The sequence below is a fragment of the Chiloscyllium plagiosum genome, chromosome 27 (genome assembly GCF_004010195.1).
Source record: "Chiloscyllium plagiosum isolate BGI_BamShark_2017 chromosome 27, ASM401019v2, whole genome shotgun sequence".
NCBI classification, from domain to species: domain Eukaryota; kingdom Metazoa; phylum Chordata; class Chondrichthyes; order Orectolobiformes; family Hemiscylliidae; genus Chiloscyllium; species Chiloscyllium plagiosum.
Genome location: NC_057736.1, coordinates 9,043,720 through 9,053,982, shown reverse-complemented (window position 1 = coordinate 9,053,982; position 10,263 = coordinate 9,043,720). Strand labels below are relative to the sequence as shown.

At 42.4% G+C, this 10,263-nt stretch overlaps 1 protein-coding gene across 2 annotated transcripts in view; it reads right to left on the bottom strand.

The window, feature by feature from the left end:
* LOC122563520 (protein THEMIS-like) overlaps positions 1 to 10,263 on the bottom strand; it is a 145,534-nt gene that overhangs the window by 104,699 nt on the left and 30,572 nt on the right. The window contains exons 3-4 of one of the 2 annotated variants that reach the window (XM_043717349.1): positions 8,469 to 8,906; positions 5,086 to 5,087 (exon numbers count right to left, since the gene is read on the bottom strand). In XM_043717349.1, coding sequence (XP_043573284.1) covers positions 8,611 to 8,906 — 296 coding nt within the window. In that variant the 3' untranslated portion in view covers positions 5,086 to 5,087; positions 8,469 to 8,610. The remainder of the gene's footprint in view (positions 1 to 5,085; positions 5,088 to 8,468; positions 8,907 to 10,263) is intronic. The other variant, XM_043717348.1, reaches the window with a different exon arrangement.

Sequence of the window (10,263 nt, the reverse complement as noted above, 5' to 3'; positions counted from 1 at the left end):
TAAATGGGTGTTTTTCTGGTTGGAGATCAGTGGTGAGCGGGATGCTACAGGGATTGGTGTTGGGACTCAACTATTCATGATATTATATAAATGATGTGGAAGAGGAAACTGAGTGTAACATATCCAAGTTTGCTGACATCACTAAGTTGATTGGAAAGGCAACTGTGCAGAGGATGTGGAAGGTCTGCAAAGAGACTTAGATTGGTTAAGTGAGTGGGCAAGGGTCTGGCAGATCGAATACAATGTTGGTAAATATGAGGTTATCCACTTAGAGGTAAAAATAGTAGGTCAGAGTATTGTTTAAATGGTGAAAGATTGCATCATGCTGTTTTGCAGAGAGGCTTAGGAGTGCTCATACATGAATCGCTAAAAGTTGATTTGCAGGTGCAACAGGTAATCAGGAAGGCAAATGGAATATTGGCTTTCATTGCTCGAGGGATTGAATTTAAGAGCAGGGAGGTTCTGCTGTACTTGTACAAGGTGTTGGTGAGGTCACCCTTAGAATATTGTGTGCAGTTCTGGTTTCCTTACTTGAGGAAGGATGTACAGAGGAACCTCGATTATCTGAAGGTCATGGGCGGGGAGTATTTTGTTCAGTTCATCGAATGCCAGATAACATAGTTAGCCAAGCATCGGGACCTTGTGATTTTGTTCGGTCAATCCAGAATTCAGTTAAATTAGATGCTGGATAATTGAAGTTCCTGTGTACTGGCTTTGGACGTGGTGCAGAGGAGGTTCACCAGGTTGATTCCGGAAATGAGGGGATTACCCTATGAGGAGAGGTTGAGCCACCTGAGACTGTATGCACTAGAATTTAGAAGAATGAGAGGGGATCCTATAGAAACATATTAAAATATGAAAGCGATGAATTAGATAGCAGCAAGCAAATTGTTTCTGCTGGTGGGTGAGATTAGGACCAGGAGACATGGCCTCAAGATTAGGGGGAGTAGATTTAAGACAGAGGTGAGGAGGAGCTGCTTTTTCCAGAGAGTAGTGAATCTGTGGAATTCTCTGCCCAAGGAAGCAGTAGAAGCAGCTTCATTTAAATATGTTCAAGACACAGTTTGTTGGGTTTTGCACGGTAGGGGAATTAAGAGTGATGGGGATAATGCATGTGGGAGAAGCTGAGATGATGGATAGATCAGCCATGATCTAAATGAATGGCACAGCAGGCTCTATGAGCCAAATGGCCTATTCCTGTTTCTATTACTATTAAACATTATAGGAGCACCCCTCACACAACTACAGGGACAGCTCCGGCAGAGTTACTAATGGGGAGAAGACTCTGCACCAGGTTAAATCTGATCTTCCCACTCCTGGGAGGAGGGTGAAATGGCATCAGGAATGCCAATGCTGGACACAAGACTCCTCTAAGTAAGAGAGACAGTTTGCTTCAGGGGACGAACTTTGATGCTGAAACCACGGGAAGGACCCTGTGCGGGTAAGAGGCATGGATGACACGAGGTTATGTCCTGAGATGTACAAAGTTCAGGGAGGAGAAACAAGCACATGGACTACATGAAAGCTCTGACCTTGCAAACATGCCCATAAAATATCCAGCAAAAAGATCAGAATCCATGGGTTCTCCCCCTCCCCCTCCTGTGAAAGAAACCTCTGAGGAGAAGATGGACATGATAGATATTGTAGCCTCGACAGCATTAATGATGGAAGAAAATGAACAATTTCAGCCAAGACACTCTGGGTACAAGAGGCAAGCTATGGACCGATAGTAACTGACAAGGTCTGAGGCAGAGTTGGTAGAACCAGACCTGGTGTGAAAATGTGGAGAAGCATCTGGAAAAAGAATGGACCTACATCCCAGGACTTAGAGCAGGAGGAATGTAGTGATTGGAACAATGTCAGCCAGGTAGATATAATCATCCCAGATTGAGGTTTTTAATCTGGTCCAAACAGGGAGTCCTGGCTGAGAGATGTAAACAGGAGTGTCAGAGGTTCTGCTTACTCTAGGAGCCAGCTCTGAACTAGCTGAACCAAGTGCTATGCACATGTAAATAAAGGGTGACTTGGTGACGGGATACTGGCCTCTGTGGAGTTATTTCCCTGCTGGTGGCCAGAAGCGAAAACATAAAACAAGGGGATTAAGTCTCCAGATGAGGAGCCAGTCATTTAGGACTTAGATGAGGCAAAATTATTTCATTCAAAGGATTGAGCATCTATCAAGCTCTCTATCTCAGAGGATTGTAGGTGTTTCACTGTTATATATGTGTAACCAACAGTGCTATCAAACAGCGCTTGCTCAGTAATAACCTGCTCAGTGACGCCCAGTTTGGGTTCTACCAGGGCCACTCAGCTCCTGACCTCATTAAAGCTTGGTTCAAACATAGACAAAAGAGCTGAATTCCAGAGGTGAGGTGAGAGTGATAGCTCTTGACATCAAGGCTACATTCGACCAAGTGAAGTATCAAGGAGCCCTAGTAAAACTCAAATCAATAGGTAGCGGGAGCAAGCTTCCTGGTAGTTAGAGTCAAACCTGTCAAATAGGAAGATGGTTGTAGTTGACGGAGGTCAGTCATTTCAGTTCCAGGACATCTGTGCAGGAGGTTCTCAGGGTCATGTCCTAGGCTCAACCATCTTCAACTGCTTCATTAATGACCTTCCCACAATATAAGATCAAAAGTGGGGATGTTTGCTGATGAATGCACAATGTTCAGCACCATTCACAACTCCTCAGATACTGAAGTTGTCCATGTTTCAATGCAGGCTGGGGCTGACAAGTAGCAAGTAACATTCGTGTCACACAAATACCATCATGAAGAAGGGACAATCTAACCACTGCCCCTTGATACTTAACAATGTTACTATCACTGAATCCCCCCACTACCAACATCCAGGGGGTTATCATTGACTAGAAACTCAATTGGACTCACCACACAAACACACCTACAAGAGCCGGTTAGAAAATAGGAATACTGCAGCGAGTAACTCACCCCCGATTCCTCAAAGCCTGCTAACCATCTATAAGACACAAGTCAGGTGTGTGTTGGAATACTCTCCACTTGCTTGATGAATGTAGCCTCAACAAAACCTCAAGAAGTTTGACATCATCCAGGATAAAGCAGCCCACTCAATTGTCACTACATCTGCAAGCATCCACTCCCTCCAACATTGACACTCAGAGTGTACTATCTACAAGATGCACTGCAGAAATTCACTGAAGGTCCTCAGATAGCACCTTCCAATCCCACGACCACTTTCATCTAGAAGAACAAGGACAGCAGATATATGGGAAGACCATCATCTTCAAATTCCCCTCCAAGTCACTCACCATCCTGACGTGGAAATAATTCCCTCCATAATGGCATTGTGGATCAACCAACAGAAGGTGGATTGCAGTCATTCAGGAAGGCAGTTCATCATCATCTTCTCAAGGACAACGTGGTACAGACAATAAATGTTGGCCAGCCAGTGACACCCACATCCCACGGGAAAAAACTTAAAAATATATTAAAGGCTGGACTAGACTGATTTAGGGAATCAGGGGATATGTAGAGGAATTCAGAAATATGGAGTTAAAGCCCAAGATCAGCCATGATTTTATTAAACAGTGGAGCAGGCTCGATTGGCTTTATGGTCTACCCCTGCTCCTATTTCTAATGTTCACGTACATACCCTTATAAGGCACTTTTGTGTATGTCTCTTGTTTTAAACTATGCTGCGCTCAGGGTAACATTAGTTTCTGTTCTCATTTTTCGACAGCTAATGTTAGCAACTTTTAACTGGAAATATAAAGTGGGGTTTTTTATCTTTTTAAATTATTTCTAGAGTCTAAGATTAAGATGACTGAACAAATCAAATTCTTTGAAAATATTACCTTTGGAATTCCACTAATTTTTCCAGGAAAACTGCAGACTTGTGATCTGACCTATCATTTCTTCATGCTGCCTCATTCACCTTTTATCTCCATTCACAAACCTACTTCATTAATGCCCATCCCCCCACCACTGTAAGGTCAGAAGGGGAGATGTTTGTTTATGCTTGCACAATGTGCAGCGCAATTTGTGACTCATCAGGTACTGAAACAATCTATTCCCATTTAAGCAAGACCTGGACAATGTTGAGGCTTAAGTAAATGGCAAGTAACATTCACACCAGCCAAGTGCCACCAAGGGCACATCTGCAAAGGAGAGAATCTATCTGTCCTTGTTATTCAATCATGTTTCTGTTGCTGCATCTCCCAGTATCAACTTCTTGGGGATTACTATGGACCACAAACTATGCTGCAAACACATAAATATTATAACTACAACAGCACTTTAGAAGCTACATATTGTGCAGTGAGTAATTCACCTCCCGACTCCCCAAAATCTATCCCACATCCCATTCCTGATGAAGGGCTTATGCCCGAAACGTCAATTCTCCTGCTGCTTGGATGCTGCTTGGCCTGCTGTACTTTTCCAGCACCACACTCTCGACTTTATCCTACATCTGCCAGTCACAGGCCAGGAGTGAGAGACTCCACTTGCTTGGCTGTGTGCAGTTCCAACATCACTCAAGAAGCAGCTTGTTTGACTGGCACCCAATCCATCATCTTCAATGTTTCACTCCCTTCACCACCAACATGCGGGGAAGCAGTATGTACCATCTGTAACATGCAATACAGCAACTCTCCAATACTCTTTGACAGCATTTTCCAAATCCATGATCTCCACCAGCTAGGAGGACAAGGGTAGAAGATCTGGAAACTGCTACCTGTACATTCCTCTCCAAGCGACACACCATCCTGACCTGGAATTATATCTCCATTCTTTCACTTTGCTGGGTCAAAGCCATGGAACCTCCTCCCTAATAGTATTGTAGGTTTACTCAGGACAGACAGACAGCAGCAGTTCAAGAAGGCAGCTCACCATTAATAACGACAATTAGGGAATGGCATTAAATGTTGACTTAGCCCGCAATGCCACATTATGCAAAAGAATAATTAAAAATCAATCCACAAGAGATAGAAATGGCAGCTTAAAATGAGGGATGGGAAAGAAGAGAGTGCTGATTGACAAGTTCACTGCAATCCACAGTGACACTTCTAACCATGTTGAAAGCTGCTTAAAATGCCTTTTGAGAAGTCACGTCTTTCATGTCGATGCCATTAATTTAATCCTATTCATATATCCATCCAGTTACTTTTTAAATGCTGTAATTGTACCAGCCTCCACCACTTCCTCTGGCAGTTCATTCCATACACGCACCACCCTCTGCGTGAAACATTTGTCCCTTAGGTCCCTTTTAAATCTTTCCCCTCTCACCTTAAAATGATGCCCTACCCTGGGAAAAAGACATTACCTATTGACCCTATGCATGCCCCTCATGATTTTATAAATGTCTGGAAGGCCATACAATAAGGTTCCCCTCTGACGCTTCAGGAAAACAGCCTCAGCCTATTCAGCCTCTCTCTATAGTTCAAACCCTCTAAACACTGGCAACATCCTTGCAAATCTTTTCTGAACCCTTTCAAGTTTAATGACCTGTTTCCTATAGCAGGGAGACCAGAACTGAACACAATATTCCAAGTGGCTTGACCAATGTCTTGTGCAGCCGCAACATGACCTCCCAATTCCGATACTCAATGTACTGTCCAATAAAGGCAAGCATACTAAGCACCTTCTTCACCATCCTGCAACTCCACATTCAAGGAACTATGAACCCGCACTTCAAAGTCTCTTTGTTTAGCAACACACCCCAGGTCCTTACCATTAAGTGTATAAGTCCTGTCCTGATTTACCCCAGCAAAATGTAGCAGCTTACATTTATCCAGATGAAACTCTATCTGCCACTCCTCAGTCCATTGGCCCATTTGATTAAGGTCCCTTTGTACTCTGAAGTTACCTTCTTCACTGTCCATTTTGGTGTCATCTGCAAGGTTACTAACCATATCTCCTATATTCACATCCAAGTCATTTATATAATTGACAAAAAACAGTGGACCCTGCACTAATCCTTGGGCACACCACTGGTCACAGGCTTCCAGTTCAGAAAGTAACCTTCCACAACCACCCTCTGTCTCCTGCCTTGGAGCCAATTTTGTATCAAATTGGCTCGTTCTCCCTGTATTCAATGTGAGTGCAATACTTGCAGAAATTTCGATGGACTTTCTCCGAAGAAATATTTACCCAAACCACAGTTCCCCTCATAATTGGGATTATTCCCACCTTGTGGCTTTACCAATCTTTCTGCTATAGCCCTCTGAATTTTACATTGTTTTCCATGTCATGCAACAAACCTGAAAGGCAGTCTGACTTTATGTTGAATTTTATAGCACCAAAATAGTCCATTTAGCCTGAATAGAGCAAGTGATAGATGCAGATATAGTTACAACATTTAAAAGAAATTTGGACAGGTCCATGAGTAGGAAAGGTTTAGATGGATACAGGCCAAAGTCAGACAAACGGGACTAGTTTAGTTTGACAAACTTGGTCAGCATGGAAGATTTGGACCAAAGGGTCTGTTTATGTGCTGCATAATTCTATGAGTCTCTGCAAATAATTTCCCAATTGCTCCCTTATCCCTTAATGTGATGATATTAAATTGATGATCTTCAAGGGGAGGTAATGGCCTAGTGGTATTATTGCTGGACTGTTGACCCAGATAATATTGTGGGGATCTGGGTTCAAATCCTGCCACGGGTAGGTGGTGAAATTTGAATTCAATAAATATCTGGAATTAAAAAGTCTAATGATGACTATGAATCGATTATCAATTGTTGGGGAAAAGCCCATCTGGTTCATTAATGTCCTTTAGGGAAGGAAATTGCTGTCCTTACCCAATCTGAGCTACATGTGACTCCAGACCCCCAGCAGTGTGGGCAATTAGGGGTGAGCAATAAATGCTGCCTGGTTAGCTATGCCCTCATCCTGTGAATGAAGGTTTTTCTCAAATCCCCTCTGAATCTCCTGCCCTTTATCCTAAAACTATAATACCTCAACTGTGGGGAACAGCCATTGCCTACTCACCCTCTCCAAAGCCCTCATAATCTTACACACCTCAGTGATGTCCCTTCTCAGCCATCTCTGCTCTAAAGAAAACACTCCAAGGTTATCTAATCTCTCCTTTAGCTCAATTGCTCTATCCCAGGCAACACCTAGGTGAACATTCTCTGTATCCCATCTAAAGCTATCATGTCCTCCTGTAATGAGCTGACCAGAACTGCACACAGTACTCCAGCTGTGGCCGAACCAACGTTCTGTACAACTCCAATATTGCCTCCTTGCTCTTATATTCTATGACACAACTAATAAAAGCAAGTGTCCCATGTGCCTTCTTAATAATCCTATTCATGTGCTCTGCCAACTTGACAGATCTGTGAATAATTATCCTAAGATCCCTGTGTTCCTCTAAGCTACCCAGTGATTTTGCCATCATTAAATGTTCCTTCATTTCGTTTCTTCTTCCAAAGTGCATCACCTTGAATTTAATCAGGGTTAAATATCTGCCACTCCTCTACCCATCTGACTAATCCATCCATATCTTTTTGTAACCTACAATCATGTTTTTCACTATTAACCACCCTATCAATCTTGGTGTTGTCTGCAAATTTGCTTAATACTCTGCCCACATTTTCATCTATATAATTTATGTATAAAACAAACAATAAGAGTTCCAGTACTGAGCATTGTGATAGACCACTGGACACTTGCCTGCAGTCACTCAAACAGCCATCTTCCAATACCTTTTGTGTCCTCATTACTAAGTTAGTTTCTAATCCATCTCATCAAGTTTCCCTGAATTCCATGTGCTTTAAACCTCTCAATCAGTCTCCCTCACTAATTAACCCATACTTTTCCAAGTGCACGTTAATTCTCTCCTTCAAATTTTCTCCAGCAGTTTCCCTACCACTGATGTAAGACTCATCAGTCTGTAATTTCCTGGTCCATCTCTACCACCTTTCTTGAAAAGTGGACCCACATTCCCCATTCATATTATGTGGGCAGCATTTATTGCCTATCTCTAGTTGCCAGCGGGCAGTTAAGAGTCAACCACATTGCTGTGAATCTTCAGCCATCCGAAACACATTTCTTTCAATTTTGCATTGAAATAACTGAAAATGAAAACTAGGAGAAATGCACAAGTGCCATTCATTGTTGTCTCAAGCTAATGTGACCCCAATATTCCAACTGCATTTTGACCAATGATTTTCACGCTTTATCTCTGAAAGAGCTGATGAGACAAGCTTGAGTGAAATATTTGAAGTTTCTGTATTGACATTTATCGCAGAAAAGGCAGAAATCTCCTCTTGACAAACCCAGTCCATACAAACTGCATTATAATTTGGACAGAGGGGCTTATAGACACGTTAAGTGAAATACCTAATGGAAACTATGTCCAGTTTTGTCACACTCACTTATATAATATACTGTTTCTCCCGTACTGAGGGTTCAGATAATGCATTTGGATAGTGCTTTTGTCATGGATGGAGTCAGATAATAATGAAAACCTTTGCTAAAATGATCACTGACAGTGCACAACTGCTTGAACTTCATATACAAGTGACAGCACTAATGCTCCCTGAAAATGCCTTGGCATGCAGGCATCCTTCGTGTCAGCAAGCCTCACTCTTCTTTTTGTCAGACGTTTTGATTCAATAATGTCCTTAATAGTCTACACCTTGTTGTCTTCACATTCATAAAACTCCCCTTTCAAAGCAAAGGGTAATGTAACATGGACCTGCTCAGAATCACCATCCACAATACAATTTATATATTCCTGTCCCTCACAAAACTCAGTTGATGTGATTGTTATGGGGTCTCCCTTTCCAATGACAAAATCATTTGTGATGATATCTCTAAGGGACTGAAAGGTGATCAATTCTGCATTCTGATTTTCAGTTTCTAATGATTTAATGATTTCCTCGACTGATGTGTAAGGGTATCCATCGGGAAAAAGCTTGAAGTGTCCTGTGAAGAAATAAAAAAGAAGTCAAGAAGTTCATGTGGTACAGGAAAAGCACACAGCTAGAAATATATATCAGCCAAGATCAGATAAAATGTGCACATACCAAAAATATGGACCCTTATATTTTCAGAAGCTTAATTGCCAAATAGAAATGCTCATTACAAAAACACAAGATTTGATGAGAAGTTGGTGTTCTGTGAATTTGATTCATTCAGGTCATGGAAATGACCAATAACTAGCCTACTTACCTCCATCTGCACCTCAAAACCCCACCATAGTGATGTCTCCACAGTATCCTGAATAACCTCCTTGAAACTCTGCATTTGAACTGGGGGAATGAGTGTGGTCCAATACAGAGATTTCAAATGCATGGATCTCTGTGAGGATAAATCACTTGGCTAACCAGGACCTGCCCTTTGACTGGAATCAGATGATATCCTTGACTAACTGTGGTCCCTGATTAGCCAGAACTTCCCTTAATCCCACTAAGAACGTTGACTTTGATTTTCAGACATGGCCATTTGGTTGTCATGCATGCAATGCATTCTTGCAATGTAAGCAGCTAGCACATAAGTGTAAGTGTGACATTGATATACCATGGTGCTATACAGGAAAATGTCCACCCCCTTGACAGTTTAGTGCTCTGATCTGTGACAAGCTTTCTGCCTCTCCTGCTAAAACCAAATGCAAGGGCCAGAGACTGGCAGCCCCAAAGTAAATGTAAAGTAAGTGAATACTAAGAAACAAAGCTAAAAGTGATAAAATGATGCTTTGCATGTACGTCCCTTGGCATAAATTGAGCTAGCAGAAGCAGGCCAGTTGTAGGTGTTTGTCAGCTCCAAAGGGACGCCGTGAAAGACTGAAGTGATGTGTGAATTAGTTTAACAGCAGGCATGGTGACATGATGAGACTGGTGATGCTTGGACAAAGGGTGGAAGAGGATGGTGTATGTGGACCATGGAGTGATGTTGTAATGAAGTCAGAATTATCTGAGAAACAAATGGTAAGCTGCTCCTGCAGCCAGGTTACTGCTGTGATTGACATATCAGGAATTGGGAAGGAGAGGAGAATTGGACTATTATTTAAATGGTGACATATTCATACAATCCCTACAGTGTAGGAGCAGGTCATTTGGCCCATTGAGTCCATACCAACCCTTCAAAGAGCATCCCTCCCAAACCCAACCCATAACCCTGATTTCTCAGGGTAATCTACTTAGCCTGCACAATCCTGGACACTATTGGCAATTTAGCATGGCCAATCCACCTAACCTGCACCTCTTTGAACTGTAGGAAGACACCAGAGCACCTGGAGGAAACCCACGCATACACAGGGAGAACTTGCACACTCCACACAGAC